This window comes from Sclerotinia sclerotiorum, genomic scaffold (assembly GCF_000146945.2).
Source record: "Sclerotinia sclerotiorum 1980 UF-70 scaffold_25 genomic scaffold, whole genome shotgun sequence".
Lineage (NCBI taxonomy): Eukaryota > Fungi > Ascomycota > Leotiomycetes > Helotiales > Sclerotiniaceae > Sclerotinia > Sclerotinia sclerotiorum.
The window spans coordinates 307,702-326,399 of NW_001820811.1; the positions used below are offsets into that span (position 1 = coordinate 307,702).

At 38.0% G+C, this 18,698-nt stretch overlaps 6 protein-coding genes across 6 annotated transcripts; 3 read left to right on the top strand and 3 right to left on the bottom strand.

Moving 5' to 3' along the window:
• Positions 1-371: 371 nt before the first annotated feature.
• SS1G_13491 (hypothetical protein) lies at positions 372-2,504 on the bottom strand (the record flags this gene model as incomplete). The annotated part of the gene is made up of 4 exons (XM_001585557.1): positions 372-799; positions 1,077-1,714; positions 1,899-2,302; positions 2,478-2,504. 4 exons carry the CDS (start codon positions 2,502-2,504, stop codon positions 372-374), a joined length of 1,497 nt encoding a protein of 498 aa, XP_001585607.1.
• A 1,444-nt stretch (positions 2,505-3,948) lies between these two features.
• SS1G_13492 (hypothetical protein) lies at positions 3,949-6,801 on the bottom strand (the record flags this gene model as incomplete). Its single annotated transcript, XM_001585558.1, has 3 exons — positions 3,949-6,465; positions 6,527-6,622; positions 6,697-6,801. The coding sequence occupies 3 exons, from the start codon at positions 6,799-6,801 to the stop codon at positions 3,949-3,951; spliced, it is 2,718 nt and encodes a 905-aa protein (XP_001585608.1).
• A 2,892-nt stretch (positions 6,802-9,693) lies between these two features.
• On the top strand, positions 9,694-9,895 carry SS1G_13493 (predicted protein; the record flags this gene model as incomplete). Its single annotated transcript, XM_001585559.1, has 2 exons — positions 9,694-9,720; positions 9,788-9,895. The coding sequence occupies 2 exons, from the start codon at positions 9,694-9,696 to the stop codon at positions 9,893-9,895; spliced, it is 135 nt and encodes a 44-aa protein (XP_001585609.1).
• A 723-nt stretch (positions 9,896-10,618) lies between these two features.
• SS1G_13494 (predicted protein) lies at positions 10,619-11,308 on the bottom strand (the record flags this gene model as incomplete). The annotated part of the gene is made up of 1 exon (XM_001585560.1): positions 10,619-11,308. One exon carries the CDS (start codon positions 11,306-11,308, stop codon positions 10,619-10,621), a length of 690 nt encoding a protein of 229 aa, XP_001585610.1.
• A 1,901-nt stretch (positions 11,309-13,209) lies between these two features.
• On the top strand, positions 13,210-13,413 carry SS1G_13495 (predicted protein; the record flags this gene model as incomplete). The annotated part of the gene is made up of 1 exon (XM_001585561.1): positions 13,210-13,413. The coding sequence occupies one exon, from the start codon at positions 13,210-13,212 to the stop codon at positions 13,411-13,413; it is 204 nt and encodes a 67-aa protein (XP_001585611.1).
• A 2,002-nt stretch (positions 13,414-15,415) lies between these two features.
• On the top strand, positions 15,416-15,680 carry SS1G_13496 (hypothetical protein; the record flags this gene model as incomplete). Its single annotated transcript, XM_001585562.1, has 2 exons — positions 15,416-15,487; positions 15,579-15,680. 2 exons carry the CDS (start codon positions 15,416-15,418, stop codon positions 15,678-15,680), a joined length of 174 nt encoding a protein of 57 aa, XP_001585612.1.
• Between the last annotated feature and the right edge of the window lie 3,018 nt (positions 15,681-18,698).

Genomic DNA, 18,698 nt, shown 5'->3' on the forward strand with positions numbered 1-18,698 from the left:
TTTAAAAACCTTGGAATTATAATATTTTATTTGATTTGTGCGGGAAAATGAGGGAGTGAAAAAGTAAGAAAGAAAAGTGAATAATAAGCTAAAAGAGGGTTAAAAAATTAACCTTAAGAGATCAAGAAAATGAATGAATGAATATAAAACCTCCTTCAAAGCAGCACGCATACCTGATACCTACCTACCAAGATCTTATTATTACTTCAGATTAAAACCCATAGGGAAAATTTAAGTATCAATCAATCAATTGATCAAATTATACAAAGAAAAGAGAATACATTCAATACCTAGGTACACACGAATACAAAAATGGCATCTCCTAATAAAATACAAATTTCCTCCCCCTCCTCCCCCCAAAAAGTCACACATCAATTCCCCATGGCATCCTCAAAAAGCGCTCTCAACTGTTCCCTCTCCTCACCAATTTCCTCCGCCAAATTCGGTGCCAACATCAGGACTCTCTTCTGAGGAATCGTACCCTCAACCAAACCATCAATATGTTCCTTCTTAAAACCCAAATCCTTAAGACCCTTTGGTTGATCACCCAATTCTTCCAAGAATTTCTCTAAAGCTTCTGCTAAAACTGCACCTGCACTTTCTTTCTTGACATTGGAGATATCAACACCGAAGCATTCGGCTGCTGCGAGATGTCGTTCGGGGTTAGATGCACCGGTGAAGCGGAATACGGCGGGTGCAGAAACGGCAACTGATACACCGTGTGGGATGATTGGAGTTTTGGTCACGTATCCTGGGTGTGTATATCCTGGGTTCTGACCAGAAATTGGATAGGACATTCCTATGTATGTTAGCACATGACTCAAACCAGAAAGTGACTCTGCTGATTCATCTGGGTTCGAAAACGCTGAATACAGCTCGCAAATAACCTAATGCGTCTAACAGTGTAGGTTGCAGTTGAATTCCAGATATTTCAGACTTAAAAATTATTCCAAGTCTTCAAGGGTCCTTCATCTTCGGGCTGCAGTCCAAGCCGATGGACACAATGCACTTGGTCACCAGCTTCCAACACGGAACAACGAATCAAAGATAAGCAAGAAAAAAGAGAGTCCACAAACCATGACACAAATGCACTCCCGCATTACCAAACCCAACCCCAGCTAAAGTAGCCGCAAGCAACATCTCACTCTGCGCCTCATGATCCTCAGGATCTTTCGTCGCCCTCGGCAAATACTTCGCCGTACTCCTCAACGCCTGCAGTGAAAAAATGTCACTAATAGGATTCGCCCCCTGATACGCCGGTCTCTCAATCGGATTCTTAGGACGCGGCGTCCTCTCAAAATATGGAATTGCTGTCCAACTTTCCAAACTATGACAGAGAACATCCAAACCCGAACTTGCGTGCACGGCTGAAGGCATGGTGCGTGTATTGAGGGGATCGCATATTCCGAGGAGCGGTTTGAGGTTTCGATGCGCGATACCCGTTTTGGCTTTGTGAGAGACGAGGTCGAAGATTGCGGTGCCGGTTGTTTCGGAGCCAGTTCCTGCTGTTGTGGGGACGGCAATGAGTGGTAGGAGGGATTTATCTATGGGTCTACCTTTTCCGAGAGGAGCGTTGACGAAATCCATAAAATCGGCATCTGGATAGCAGGTATAGAGGTTCATGAGCTTGGCAGTGTCGATGACAGAACCACCACCAACTGCTAAAATTGCATCTGGTTGATAGGTTTTGGAAAACTCAATTGCTTCTTTGACGCTGTTTTATTTGTCAGGGATTGTCTTGATCTTGATCTTGAGTACGTGAAACATCGAAAATACCACCAAGCATATCACTCTTGCAGTCCTTCACTTGAAGACCACATCCTCACTTGCAGCAAAAGATACGAGACAAAAACCCGATAAATCACAAAAACATCAAAACAACACCCCCAAAAACTTACGAAGTATCCTTCGGTTCAACCCTACAAGCATCAAAAACCCTAAACTCAATACCCTCTCTATTCAAACCCTCGACAACCTGCCTCATAGCCTCCAAATCCTTAACCACCTGATCCGTAACCACCAGCACCCTCTTGGAGCCCAAATTCTTAAAATCCATACCCACTTCCTTGGTCACCCCAGCTCCAAATCTAATACTACTCGCTGCCATTTCAAACGCATATTCTTTTTGTCGGGTGGTATCAATTGGGGTAGCATAGTTTCTTTGAAGGTTTCTTTTGGCGTGGCTGAGGAGATTGGAGCTGGGCTTGTGGTGGTGGTGGTGGGAGGGGTTGCCGTGGCAGGGACAGGTAGGTGGGTGGGTGTATTGGATTGTGCGGAGGAGGTTCATTGCCCGAGCGGCTTTCTAGTTGAGGTTGTTAGTTTTGTTTTAGATAGGAGTCAGTGGTTAGGAAATATGGGAATAGATGTCGGTTGGGTAGGCATGGTAGCCAATCTATCACTGTCGTGTGATTGAATATCTGCTTGTTGATAGGCATCGCCGGTATAGAACGGAAAGGTAAACTGAGACCAATACTTACAGTTGGAGCAATCCGTATAGCAGACATATCGAAGATATTCCTGTAGCTTTCGTTGTAGATTATCCAAGTATTGGTAAATATCTGTAATTCATATAGGACTCTCGATGTTCAAATCTAGAATGCTAATGAGATCCTAACTGAAGCTATAATGAATGCAACGACAAGGTAATGTTGAATTGGTTCCGTAAAGCAATGTAATGTTGTAAGTCTTAGGTTAATTGCTTCAAGGTATCAATCAATCAATCAATCAGCACAAATATCTCTTCTCTTCTCAACTTAACTATCCCCAAAAACAAAGTACAAAGTAAAAAGCAATTGATTTCAAACCATCAGTACTCCATCCAAACCATCTCGTTGTCACACCTACCTAGCTAGCTCATCCTACTCATGCGGCCAGAACCACAAGCACAACACATTCCTTGAATCCCATCCCAGCATAAAATTGGCGGGGTAAACCCACAACCCAACCAATAGAGTCACTGGAAATACTTTCTTCCCACCTACTCGTACATACAAATTATTTATTAATTATATACTCAATATCCTCCAATGTCCCCCAAAACACACCATATATATGTATACCCAGTCTATATATCCAGAATTTAAACCCTTTCCTTTTCTTTCCAATGTTCCATACCTATCTCAAACATTCCCATCCGTAGAATATGTTACACACACTTTCAGACGATACGATACATATGCGGGGAGAGCTTAGCTTAGCTTACCTAGCTACCCATGTAAATCTACTCTCTCTGTATGCCGAGCCGAAGGGAACCTCGGAGCTTCGGAAATGTATGTACTACGTACTTAGAAATTTAACTCGATTGTGATTGAATTATATTTCCACTTTGAAGCTTATGGGGGAACTGGAACCGGTGCGCGAGCATTGGGAAACATTCAAACAGCATTGATAACTCTAGAAACACCACTCACCATCCATTTAATATTAATACCTCTTAATTGTTTAAAAAACGTGAATGAGTAGAGTTTCTTCATAATATAGATATTGTATATGGATATTTAATATTGATGTATGTATTTCATTCGCCTTACACACACACACACTCCTTATCCATTCCCTCCCTCCCTCCCTATCCATCAAATCTTAATAACACCAAGGTATCAAATCCAAACCCATCCGAAATAAACTGCCCTTTCAATTTATGACCGAACCTCCCCTTTCCTTGAAGCATCAGCATCAGCTTAAATAATTACAAGATGAGATGCGCCAGAATAAAGGAAATCAATGTCCCATTTGCCATCCCAGAAAGAAGCACTCGGCAAAAACATTGTGATGAAAGAATTGAACCTTGACTCCGTCCGATGGCAATAAAAATAAATCGACGCGCAATTCGCTATGTATCTCCAAACTGTACAGCATATCTTATAATCGTAAATGACGTGTAATGCATCAATTATCGAAACGTAATTGGAATCCTGTCTCAGTACTCGTTTCGTATGTTGGAATATATTACCTGCCCCAACGGCTACCTCTACGACTGCTTGAGCCAGAGTCACCTCCTCTACTTGCCTCATATCCGCCTCTGGGTTCGTCAATGCTTCTTCGGGAAATATCTCGCCCAATTTCACTCATATCGAAGAGAAGTGGCTCATCATCTGCTTCATATGCTCCGATACCTCTACTGAAGCTATATCTTCCACCACCGGCTCTTTCGCTGCCACTCGCACTTCCCCTATCTACTAGAAGACTAGAAAAAGAACCTGTCTGCGGTGGAGTAACTCCACGTCCACCAGTTTTACCGATACGTGGTCGATATGGTGAATTTGCAGATCCTGGGCCACTAAATCGAGAAAGCTGAGGAACTTCCGAATCATGAGCTTCCAAAGATGAGGATGTTTGACGAGACATGGCAGTAGATCCTTCGGAGATGCGAGGAGCTGGTTGAAGTAGTGATGGTGATTGTCCAGTTGGTGATTCCACATCATCGGAGGCTTGTCCTATATTCAAAAGGGTACTTAGGCTTGGTGGTTCTCGATCATCGGCTCCTAAGCTAATACTTCTATGTACCCCAAATGGAAGATCGCCCAAATCATCGTCAATTGCTAGTGCTCGGTGTTGCTGAGCGACGGAACTTGATCTTCGAGCGTGGGGATAATAAGGTCGTGGAGAGGTAGGAATATCGATGGCATTTGTACCAGCATCATTAGAGTGATCATTATCTTGGACATCTTCTAACCTTGCCTCTGTGGTCCTGCTTCGTCGAGTCACTCTTCGTGGTTGGTCATACTCAGCTATTGAATTTGCACTTAATCGTGAAGGTATGGCTGGAGTGTGAGGAGTGTGTGGCGAGATGGGTTTACCTGGGGAGGATGCTGCTGAGATCGAGGTGGCAGCAACCATGGGAGGTACACTAGACAATTGTCGACTTGAAGAGCTTGAAGATCTTTGAAGCATACTTGAGGAAGCCATAGAATCGGTCAGAGCATTATGTGAGTCCCGCATTGATTGAAATTTGGATAATTGTGCAGTGGCTCTTTTTTTCGATGCTTCTCCGGAAGGCTCAAAGCTTTGTAAAGTCTTCTTACTATCCAGAAGTTTCAAGAAATCAGATATATTGTCATCATCAGTTTGTAAAGATCCGGAACTTCCTCCTGCTCCAGCTTCTGCAAGAATACCAGAACCTGGCTGCACAGAAGATGAAACACTCTGTTTGCCACTGCTACCTTGATCATCATCAACTAACTTGCTAGCTCCTCCATAAGATGGTCTGCTGCGACGGTGTGTGAAGCTGCTGCTGTATCGAGCGATTGGGGCAGGTTTTGGTGAGCTTGAGACAGATGTTGGAACAACATTATCTGAAGTCACGGGACCACCTCTCAAAGTCGCTGGCATACCAGCTGTGAGAGAAGAACGATTTCTTGCTTGCGCAAGTGCACTAATCCCTGATGCTCTAGGTAGAGATCCTGGAGATGCAGGTAGAGTTTCACCAGCATAAGTAGCACGACTAGGGGAGGAAGATAGAGAGCCAGCCTTAAATGGCTGAAAGGACAAGGATGTTCTTCTCGCCAGTGCCATACCTTCGAATGACTTCAAAGAACCTTTCGATGTGAGTGATGGTCGTGAGTATGGTAGAGATCCTACAGGTGGAGAACTTGTGTCTGATCCGATGGGTCTTTGCGCCCTCAAGGCGGACATTGGGGATGAGCCTCTTGGTGGGGCATTTCCATGGAATGTTGATAAACTTCCATATGTTTGGACCGGCCCAGAATCATCTGTCAGATGCTTGTGTGCTGGAAGTGACCCAATTTCCGTTTGCTTTGTTGACCTTCGTCGACTTAAATCTCCTTTGGCGGCCAAGGAAGGCGTGAAAAAATGTTCATCTGCGCCCATAAATCTCGAACTGAGAATAGATTCGGAATCATCAACACGAAAGTTACAATCATTTCGATATGTTACTTCTGCAAAGATTTGACCAGCTGGAGTATCAGTAGCTCCAAGAACGTAAGTTGAGGTGACTGGGCCACTATGATCAAGTATGGGTTGCTTTAAGCCATCGATTCGACGTGGTTGAGTATCACCGGTTGTAATACGGCAATTGATAATTAATGAGTTTGTTGGTGATCCATTCTTCCCTAGGCTCTTCTTGAATTTCCAAGCTGGCACAAGTTTTGCTGTTGAATATAATGAGCGGAAGAAGACAATGCACTTTTTGTAGATCGTGGGTAATGTAGACCCAAAATCATAAGGCTGCTCCCCCGGAATATCTCTGAGCTCAATTTTCCAACGTTCTAGTATGACTTCGCTACGTCCATCATTCGAACCACAAGAATTACTTAAAGCATCCAAAGCATCCCATCGCTTCCCCAGATCATCCACGATAACCAATCTCTGACTGCTCGTTAAGTGTGAAGTATCGAGATATGTTTCTATTATCAGTGGCGGTGGTCGATTCTGGAAGCCGCCGCACATTCGCCAAGTATGAAGCTCATCTCGATATGCATCGGTATCATCGGTTTCGATTTGAAACTATTGGAGGGAAGAGTTAGTTATGACCGCATCCAGTTGAAAGAATGGCATCAGAACATACCCATTTGTTGACTTTCTTGGTTCCTTCTTTGGTGAAGACTACAGGAAGTCCTACTCTTGCTCCTAGAACGATGATCGCAGCTTTCGTATGGAAATTCTAGAGGGAGTATCCACGTTAGCTTTGTCTCAAATGCAGGTCGAGGATGGATGATGGATGATAGCATCACTGACTTGAATGATTTGATCCATCTTCTTGACCGCTTCTCGACTTGGGCCAGTAGCAGCCATGGGTCCACCATCTCCACTAGCATCATCTACCTCTTGATAATGTGGCATATCGGACACTGATCTCGAATGGCCCGTCCGACTTTCTTCTCTAGGGTTGTTTGTTCGAGTTGGGTTTGTTCGCGGCGATGAGGCTGGTGAGGCCGTTATGGGTGATGACCGAGGATACTGATGCATTATATGATAATTGCTGACGTAGATGTTGAACGGTAGCACTCTGTCGCCTTCAGCAGATGCAAGATGCGCTGGTATTTGCAGAAAGATAATGCTCGTACGCAGGTTTCACACTTCAACAATCGTAGTTCTAGATGATAAATAAAGCGGTTTCAAGATACCACATAACTTGGGCATCCATCGTAGTACAGTAATATGATGATTTCGAGGGTTCTAGAGTTTTATCTCTTGAGGATGGTTGTCGTCCAAGATTGTGGAGGTCCGTATCGGTATCCTCCAAGGTCCTGGTAGGGAAGAAGGCGTTGTTGGGGGGAAGGTGCTTGAAGTGGGTACTGGATTCAAGCAACAAACATCTTTACGAGTAGGCTCTCAGTGAGGCGTAAGGTTGGACAATGAATCGAGTCAAGATCTTTCGTTAAGTTGGTGAATATCAAACGTCTTTCGAGTGTTGATTAATGAAATTATTGCGCAAGAATGATTTGGATGGGATAAATTATAAAATTTGGTGAATTTTGTATGGAGGTTGAGAAGTTTAGAAGTTTAGAAGTTATGGTGGTACAATGAGGTTGAAGCTCAGATGGCGATCAAGAGTCATGCAGGTGGTGGGTGGGTACTGTCTGTAATTGATTTTGATTTACTTTTGATAGTAGAACGGAGCCTCGTGATAAGTCTCAGAATTACTATATCATGTAATTGATTTGATGAGAATTCATTCCGAGTGAATGGAATGATAAGGTACAGATTATAAGATAAAGAGGAGAATAATTTGAAATGGATTGATTTATTTATTCCATTATTGAACAATGAAATAAGAAGAGAATGTCGAGCGTTGAAAGTCTTTGGGAGGTCTGTGTTAAGTGAAGGTTTGGATGGTTTGTGTTGCCTTTCTTTCCTTTGCTTTGCTTTGCTCTGCGTATGTGTGTGTAGTAATAATCAAGGTAACAGGAATTAGTACTGCACCAAGCATCAATAACCAATAACCAACCAACCAAGAGACCAAGGTACATACATAAACACATCTACTAGGGAGGTAAAAAGTAGAAGCTGCATTCAGTTGCTCACTTGGAGATACCATAGCATACCATACCTTTTCCTCCGATAACAAAACATCGGCTAACCGATAAGAAATTGAAACCTTTCACAACTTCCACCTAATGTCGACTCACCTCTCTTGAACCAATCATCGTTGGAATTAATCTTTCATTTTCTCTTTCAAAATGATGTAAATATTAACATAATTGGACAATTAATCCTACATCTCCGCACTTTCTGCATGCCGTTACCATCATTGCCTAACAGATCAAGTAGGTAGATGGAGGGATCGTATTTCGCTCTAGTCTCCTTGGAACATCCATACATAAGGTTATCACATATTAAAAATTGCGGTCATTGCATAATGATACATGTAACTCCAAGGATTCTCGCCTTTTTCATCCAGGATATAATGATTCATTTTATAAGGTACAAAAGGGGGAATTTCAAATATATCATATACTTTCATCTTGACCGAGTCACCGGCTATCTGTCCGATCCCTTCCGATTGAATGATGAAGACAAGAGTCTTAATGAAAAATGCATCTAGATGTAATTTTATGAGTACAACATCCCTTTGTCAACTGTAACTGTATATGCTGACCATCGAGACCAATCATAGTAAATTCTAAATTCATCTCCAGCAACTACTGCAGTCTGCCGCCTACAATTCATGTGTAGCACGATGGCTACCTACTACGACCTGCTATCTAATATATAAATTAAGCATCGTGCATTAAAGACGTACAGAAAACAAAATGAGTCAAATCTTAAGAGGTAACCAAACAGTTATACCCGCCACAATTCAGCCACAGATTTATCGGTACGGTACGTAGGGTGGTATTCAATTTTGGTTGATTCAGATATTGACGATTGACTGGACAATCAAATCACAGCCGATCATCCTTCTTTTTTCGCATCCGACTTTTTTACCTTCCTCGATTGTTTTCAACATATCTACCTAGCTACCTACCTACCTACCTAAGCAAAGACGTAGCCTCGTTACATCTAACTGGTCTCTATCGACCCACTTCTACACTGATAAGGCTTTCTCACTATCAAGACGATCTTTAGGCTTTGTATGACTTGAAACTTCAAAGTTACGTGTCAATTCCGGATATACCGCACTCCTTCTAGACATCGAATAGGGAGGTAGCGAACTTCTCATCATCTATTCTATTTGCTAAGATGTTTGAATTTCCCATATCCCATATCTGTCTCACAAGTCCATGGTTATCTCTAGTGCGTTCGACCGACATATCTCTCTTCCATTCATAGCAAGCAAACCACACATTATACGAATGTATGTACATCTCATCTCGCGTTAACAGACGACCTCATGATTAATTCATACCATTGTTAGGTATCCAAGTGGTTCAAATGGAACATGATCAAACGTAGGGCCACCACTCTTATCAAAGGAGGGGAAGTCACTCAGAATACTCGGGTCGGTCGGGGTCAGAGTTAAATGTAAAGATATGTATTGCTGACTCGAACTCTTCTCTTCTTAGATAACCTTAATGAATGTGCATTGTTCATTTTTTGGCCGTTCAAAAGATATTCTTAATCCTTGATCACATGTCAAGAACCTGGTTGTGATAGACATCTCCGCTCCGACGGTAGATATGTATATCACGTCAAGGTAAGAATGCCAAGAGATAGTAGTTTTGGTCCATTATTTGATCCCCTAGCTCCAAAGTATATCACGGCAACTGAAAACCGTTCAGATTTGATCACATGACCGAGACTTCTGACCCACAAAAGGTATGTTCCGTATGCGACGGTTGAAGTCCTACGTACAGTCAGCTACTTTCTAATATTCTAATATTAGTTATTATCACACCATCGTGAACCATCAAGGTTGTACGTACTGGGTGACCTTCCAAAGTGTGCAAAGTGTGCCAGAGTGGTACAATTTCATCAAGGTGTTCAATTCTAGAGTTTAAATCGAACCAGCAACAGAGTATTTCTGCTAGTCTCCACCGATCCATCAAATTCAATTCCAATCACTTTGGATTTAGGAGGCAGATTCTAGTAAGAATTTCGAAACATTAAAGCCAAGCGACTCCTTATTCTAATTCGTCTCCTCTCTTTCACTCGCACATCTTTTCCGTGCTCACTTGCAGGGGAAAAAAGATAAACGGCCATCAACTTGTCCTGCCTACAAACAAGAGTTTGAGAGATTGGTTGTCAGCAAGTGTTGAACGGCATTGTCTCAGGCTGACTACTTGGCATACTGTAGCCTTGTGTTAGTACCTTTTTAGAAAGACCTTACGATTGATTGGTTAACCATAGCGGGTTTTCTCACCAATCTGAAAATCATTCTACTTCTGGCGGGGAAATCAACAAAACGCCGCATTTTACGAAATCTAGAGTATACGTAGTCGGTCGCCTTGTTTGTTCACGAGGACTATCACGGCATTAAAGCTAAGGTTTACTATAGAGGGTCTCACTCTTTCACTCTTCAGTTTGATGTGTCATATATGCTTTCGGAATAATGTATTTGGTACAAAAAAATAATTCAATTTATGGTCTGGTTTGGGATGGGATGGGATGATTTGATTCTAACAGTTTAGTTCAGCTATGCAGCTTTGGGATACTCTGGATGATTTGAGTCTAAAAATTTAGTCCAGCTATATGAAGCTTCCATCATTTTCTTCATCTAACAATTCCTCCTTTTCGACCACTCTTCCTTCGCGATTTCTAATTTCTTGGCTTCGTCGTGAGCATACTTGCACTTCATGATGTGCAATTCTCTCCACGCTCCTTCACCCGTTGATAAAGAACAATATGGACAATAAACCTCCTTTGAATCTTCTGCATCTGCACCTCCAGTGAAAGGAGAGTTAAGTAGAAATCCATCAAGTGTCCTTTTAAGGAGTTTACTGAGCCAAGAGTTAAGCCTCTTGCTATCAGTATGATTGTTATCTGAGCTTGGATCTCCAAAGCTTAACATCGACTGTTCCATTAATTTGAGTGGTGCAGGTGTAGCACCATGAATTTGTAAATTCCTCCAGGTCAGCTCACCTGGTTCCTGTGGCTTAGGTTGAGTAAATGCAAAGATAGCCTGAAGATCATCCACAATATCAGCAACTCTTTGGGAAACATCTTCACTGCGTCTACCTACTTGATATTTCATATCCATGAGTTTCTGTGCTGCAGCCCTGTCAACTCTATTCTCAGCATCTCTTTTGACTTTTTCTTTCGCAATAGCTCGAGCTTCAAATTCGATGGCACAATCTTTACATGCTGAGCCAAAGGGATAGTTACAATCAGTATTGAAACAAATGATGGGTTCCTCAATTAGAGATTCCCAGTCGCTTGAACTGGTCGGTACGTAGTATTCTGACATCTTGTCGTATGTAAGTTACCTGGGTATCAGTGAATGGTAGGTATCCTAATTTTGTGAAGAATAGAGGAATATAGAAGGAACTATATCTAAGGATTTTGGCATTGTTCAGTAATGACTTTTCTTGTTTTGGTTTGTTCCTATGGGAAGTTTTCTTTGTTTACGGGAATAGAGGTCTTTGTTCTCTGTTATAAGGATTTTGTGTGAACTTTCATTTTCATTTTCATGTGAGGAAGATTGCGGGATTTATTATGCCGCAGGAGAACTTGATTGAATATTTAGGAAACTAATAGTTTTGGAAGTTGTCACTATATGGTATAATTAATTACATTAGGTTCGGAAGATTCTATGTCAATTTATTATTACAATTTTATGAAAAAAAAAAATTTCTTTTTCTTTTTTTTTTTTTTCTGCTATGAGCATTTATTAATCGAGGTTGACATTGGGTCATATATAGTCTCGCAGATATATATAATCGATCGATATGAAATTATCATCTTTATTAACAATTTTTCTGTAAGCTCCTCTCCCAAATAGATATTCATATCAAAAGCCAATATAGTAAAGTAAAGTCTATTAGATTTTAATTTTCAAACTTCCCTATAATTAATCATTAAATGATTCTAGAAAAATAGATAGCTAATTACAGATATAAATATATGCACTGTATCATGATACAAATTTCCCGTCTATAAATAAATATCTATTGATATTTTTGAGAGTTAATCTTATCCATCTTCGTTTACGTATATATCCCATAATCCCTTACAGTTTTCTAAAGAAAAAAAGTCGTCGGCTCTTTTTATTTTAAAAATTTTTCGTTTGTTATTTATTTCCTCTTATCAAATTATTTTGGTCTGTCTTTTCCCTTTCTGATCCTGATCCTGTTTATATTCCCATTCCTAGTCTCCTCTCCTACTCCTTTTCTTCCCTGCCTCTCTCTCCTCCCCACTCACCCATAAAACACAAAATATATCTCCCCATCTCATCCCATCCCACCCCTCCCCTCCACTCCCTTCCCTTATCCCTCATTCCCATCATATTTTCATTTTCAATATCCCTAAATAACCTCCCCATCCTCTAGAAAATCCACTTATTTGTGTCTTCTAATCTTCCTAACCGCTCTGAATAAATAGTATGAATTTATTTTTTTGGAGTTGGTGTTGGTAGGTGGTAGTTGGTAGGTTCTTTATATCTATTTTTGAGGGGATAAGAGGATAGATAAGGCGGGGTGTGGTTTGGAGAGGGGTGGTGGTTTATAGAGGGGGGCTGGTTTGTAAAAAGGGATTGAATATGGAAGATGGAGTTTTGATGGAGAGGTTTTTGTGAGTAGTGGGGTGAGTGTAGGTTTATTGGGATTGGGATTGGGATTCGTTGCGGGTTCTTGTTTCGAGTTGGTTGTGGTGGGGATTGGAGTTAGAATGGGATAGGATAGGATACTTATTCTGGATAGTTCTTTCGTTGTGGTTTTATAATTGTCTCTTTTGTTTTTAGTTGATTGTTTTATTTTTGCTTTTTTTGAGGGTGAGTATAAGTAGTAAGTAAGACCTTGACTCTGTTTTTCATTTTCATTCTCGGATTGCGAGGTTTGTCGTTTGAGTTGTGGTTGGGGTTGAGGAACGGATGGAGATAGGAATTAAGTTGTTGTATTTGATGGGTTAGATAAATCATATATATTTGGATCTAGATCTAGTTCTAGATCTTGATACGGACCATGGATCTAGATCAAATTGAACAGATAAGCTATCCAAGCTAGCTGCTATACTGAGCATACATGGTGATGAAATTGTACTCTTTCTCCCAGGAAAAGACAGAGTATGGAAAGTGCAGTTTTGATTTGAGGTCTTGTTTGAAGTTCTCTCCGCAGTTTCTGCGCTCTCTGATCCTTAAGGTGCTGATCTGAGATGTGGTTTAGGTTTAAATTTATATTTGAGGTTGTGTTTAAAAGTGGAACTGGGGATTCGAAAGGGTCAGGGACGGAATCAGCCTTGAGTTTTGGAAGAAGATTTGGAAAATTTGGTGAGAGAGAGGTATTTAATAATGGTGCTCTGGGTTTGATTTTCCGTGGATGTCCCCTCTTTTTGGGGATGGGTGGAGGGGATTCTTGAGGTGTCATTGAGGTTGTTGTTGTTTTTGTGGGTAGAGAGCAGAGGGTAGAAGGGCCGCGGATGGATAGGTGTTGGTGTTGGTGTTTGTGATGATACTGGTGTTCAAAGATTAGGAGTTGAAGATGAAATATGAGATAGTGTATATTTATATTATTTATTATTAGATTAAAGTATATTATATAATATATTATTTTTTTATTTTATTAATAATAATTTATTTCTGTTTCTTTATTATAATAATATTTAAATAATAAATTATTATAGTTGTTAAAGTGAATGATTTCTGTATAGCACGTGTACAGGGCACTAGTCCTATTAGGACTAGATTGAGAAGCTCTCTGTAAGAGAGCTTCGCACTTCTGTAGAACTTAGAAGAGAGATTAATCTACTAGACTAATATTATCTCAGTTCTGCCCTATCAGCTTCTCACTATTCCCTGTGTAAGGTCATTCCTTTTAATAATAATTATTATAATTTGATAATATAATAAATAATATTCAATAGATTTTATTTATAAAAGAATATATTAATTTTCATAATGTAATGTATGGGGAACTCGGACATATGGGGAACTCGGACACTTTTTGCCCATCGCCAACTTGAAACCCTAATAACTTTTATTATGTATACCCAATCACCTTTTACACTTGCTCAGATTGAAGAGAAGCTTCAATAAGCTATAGTTGTACTTTAATTAAAAGAATTTAAATCAATTAGAAAGGTTGCAGAGTATTTTGAAGTCCCTAAGTCCACTCTAGCCGATAGGCTGGCTAGGAAGAAAACACGTTCCCAAACCCACGAAATAGCTCAAATTCTTTCAAACGCAGAAGAAAATACTCTTGTACGATGGATTTCACGACTTACGATCACTGGATTCCCTGTTACACTTATATTGGTGAAGGAAATGGCCGACGAAATTCGTCTTCGATGTATTCAGATCGCGTCATCTCGAATTCCTACCTCGACAGAAATTCCATCTATAGGTTACAAATAGATCTATAGATTCCAAAAACGATATCCAGAACTTAAAACATGCTATTTATATCAATTAGAATCTAATCAGACTAAAGAGATAATTTTGGAGAATATTCAGATTTGATTTAATATGTTTTATATATATTTTATTGAACGAAAATATAAATTAGATAATATATATAATATAGACGAAACTAGATTTGGAATTAGAAGTACTCAAAGTATACATATTATAATCGATTCTACTTAGAAATCGAATTGGAAAGTTACAGTTGGCAAGCAAGAATAGATAACTACATTTGAATATATTAATGCAATTGGAAAGGCTTTATTACCTATAGTCATTTTCAAGGCTTAGAATATGAATTCTGTATGGATTCCAAAGGATATACTTTAAAGTTGGCAGTTCTCTACTAGTACAAATGGATGGACCTCAAATAGTCATGGATTAGAATGGTTAAAAAGGGTTTTCGAACCAGAATCCAAGAAAGTGTCAGGTGACCGACCTCGACTTTTGATTATAGATGGCTATTCAAATTATATTACAAGTAGCTTTATTGTTTTCTATATAGAAAAGGATATCGATTTACTTATATTACCTTTTTATTGCTTTCATTTGCTTTAGTCATTTGATATTGCAATGTATAGATCAATGAAACAATATCATGTTTTGGAGGTTGATCGATATTCTCGAGCTAGTGTAAAGTGAATTCAAAGAGTTGAATAGGTAGAATTCTTTCAAAATATTAGAAAAAAAGCATTGAATTCTTCTAATATTAAAGCTAATTGAAAAGGAGCTGGTTTAGTACCTTTTGTCTTATGAAAAGTATTCGATACATTACCATTTAATTCCTCCCAACAATCTTCTACTCTACAAATGAGAACCCCCAATCAAGATCTAGACTTATCTGTACTCAAAAGTTCTCCTTCAGATGGGACAGAACTAATACAAGCAAATCAGATCTTTAATACAGCTTTAGCAAACAATAGTTCTTCTATATCATCAACTCATCGATATGCCAAGAGAATGACTAGACTTGTAGAATCTCAAAATGCTGAGATAGTTTTACTTCGGAAACAGCTCGCTGATGCTCAGGAAGTAATTAAAACTCGAAAAAAGAGAACTAAAGACAAAAGAGTCAAATTACAAGATCAATTTGTCTTTAGTACTAAGGAAATACTAAAAATAGTATATGAGGCGAAGGAAAAACCTAAGGAGAAAAAGCTATGAGGACGACTACGCAAGCGCCCAATTGAAGAATCAGAAGAAGAGATTGAAGAAGAAGAGCTAGAGAATAGTTCAAATGATTCAGAATTGGAATTGGAGGATTGTGTGGCTCGTAGAACAAGATCGCGTGTAGAATAATTGAAAAAGTGTCCGAGTTCCCCATATGTCCGAGTTCCCTATACATTACGTTATATTAAACATTTTATAATAATATAAGTTTTATATTTATTAAATCAAATCAAAATTAAATAAATTAAAAATATATATTATATATAATATAACTTATAGTGAACCGGGTCATATAGGGAAGCGGGTTACAAAATTCAATTTTCTCTATATGATCTTGTTCTACAAGTTATACATTCATTCAATTCCAACTCTAAATCGCTTGAACCATTCTCTAACTCTTCTTCTTTAGTATCCTCTTTTAATTCTTCAATTGGACGTTTGTATAGCTATCCTTGTGGTCTTTTCTTCTTGGATTTCTCCTCTATCTTATATATGATTTTCAATACTTTCTCAATACTAAAGATAAATTAGTTTTATAATTTGATTTTTTTTGCCTTTAGTTCTTTTCTTTCGAGTCTTGATTATCTTCTGAGCATCAACGAGCTGTTTCCGAAATAAGATTATCTCAACATTTTGAGATTCTATAAATCTAGTCATTTTTTGGTATATCGATGAATTAATAATATAGAAGAATCGTTGTTTGTTAGAACTGAATTAAAGATCTAATTTGCTTGTCTTAATTCTGTTCCATCTAGGGGAGAACTTCTGAGTATAGAAAAGTCTAGATCTTGATTGATAGTTTTTATTTATAAAATAGAAAATTATTGAAAGGAATTAAATAATAATATATCAAGTACTTTTCGTAGAGAAAAAGACACCAAATCAACTTTTTTTTAATTAACTTTAATATTAAAAAATGTTATTAGGAATGATCTTATACAGGGAATAGTGGGAAGCTGATAGGGCAGAACTGAGGTAATATTGGTCTAGTAGATTAATCACTCTTCTAAGTTCTACAGAAGTGCGAAGCTCTCCTACAGAGAGCTTCTCAATCTAGTCCTAATAGGACTAGTGCCTTGTGCATGTGCTACGCAGGAACCATTCACTCTAACAGAAAAGTTAATTATTTTTATTTTAATCTTTTAAAGCAATTCTATCTATTCAATTTTTTGAATTCGTTTTATACTAATCTAAGAATATCAATCAATTTTTAAAAAATAATATTGTTTTATTGATTTATGTGACGGAAATCCCTGCTTTCCTCCCATCTTTATTATATAAGAAACCTCAGGTACATTAACCATGTCCACACATGATACGATTACTCGGGATTAGTATACGATTTAGGTAGCCTGAGGATCAGATCCGGACAAGTATTAGGTATCAATGGTTATCGGTAAAGTAAGATCATTGAAAAGATAAATATAACTTCTTTTTGCCTAGCCATTACAGCTAGACCATTCATTTATGTATATATAAAATAGCTATCCCCATCTACAGGTGCTCTTCACCTGTAGATTCTAAGTTAAATACAATTGCTGGTCTATAAACACCCTTTTGGTCACAATTTATATACTTTAATATCAAAAAGTTAAAATAAATAAAAATAATAAAAAAATAATATAAACAAATCAATATTCTTTTTTATATAAAAAACAATTAGATTATCTATAATATAATTTGAATAATTATTTATAATTAAAAGTCGAGGCTGATCACCTAACACTTTCTTGGATTCTAGCTCGAAAACTCTTTGTAATTATTCTAATCTATAATTATTTGAGATTCATTCATTTATATTAATAAAGAACTACCAATCTTGAAATGTATTCTGTTACGTCCAAAACGATTAGTATGTCACATGACCATAAAACATGTGATGGAACGGTGAGGAACGAACGTTCCTAGGAACAACCAGGAACGCTCGTTCCCAGGAACGACGATTCCTAGTTAACCATAGGCACGAAGGACTATATAATCAAGATGGATTTCTTTTGTATAGAGCTTCGTGCTCAAGATCAATCATTTAGTATACTCTACTATTAGTTACGAATTGCATATCATTATTGTCATTACTTCAAGTCCCTGCTTGACGCCTAGTTATAAACCTACTTCGAGAGCCTAGAGCACTTCCACGTGATCTAGACGGCAAACCTCGTAACATATTCTTTGGAATTTATATAGTATTCATATTTTGAGTCTTGAAAATGATTATAAATAATAAAATCTTTTTGATTGTATTAATATATTCAAATGAAATTATTCATTCTTACTTATTAGTTATAATCTTTCAATTCGATTTCTGAATAAAATCGATTATAATATAAGTATTTCAAATACCTTCGATTGCAAATTCAATTTTGTTTATATTATATATATTATTTAATTTATATTTTCGCCTAATAAGTGTTACCCACTAGTGGCTCACGTGCACTAGCCCTGTATATAAAGACCTTCTTACTTAGAATTTTCTTAGTTCTTTAGTTTTAGATTCTAAGTGATTGAATTGACTCCGTTTACGACTTTTCCGTCACAATAAGATATATTTAAAATATATCAAATCAAGTTTGAATATTCTTTGAAATTATTTTTTTAATTTGATTAGACTTTAATTGATATGAATAGTATATTTTAAATTCTAGATATCGTTTTTGAAATCTATAAATCCATTTATAGTTTATAAATGGAATATTTATTGAGATAAAGTTTGAAGAGAATATAATTTGAATATATCGAATATGAATTTCGTTGATTATTTCCTTTACTAATATAAATATAATAAGGAATTTAATAATAGTAAATTATAAGATCTATTATATTAATGTATTTTTTTCTGTATTTGAAAGAATTTGAATTATTTTGTGAGATTGAGTATATGATTTCCTTTCAGCGATTCTAGTTATAAAAATTGATTTAAAAACTTCAGAATACTTTACAACCTTTTTAATTGAATTAAATCTCTTCAATTGAAGTGCAATAATAGCATTCTGTATCTTATCTTCAATTTGAGAATGTTTAAAAGGTGATTCAAGACGTATCACAAAAATTATTATAGTTTAAAGTTAATGGTGAG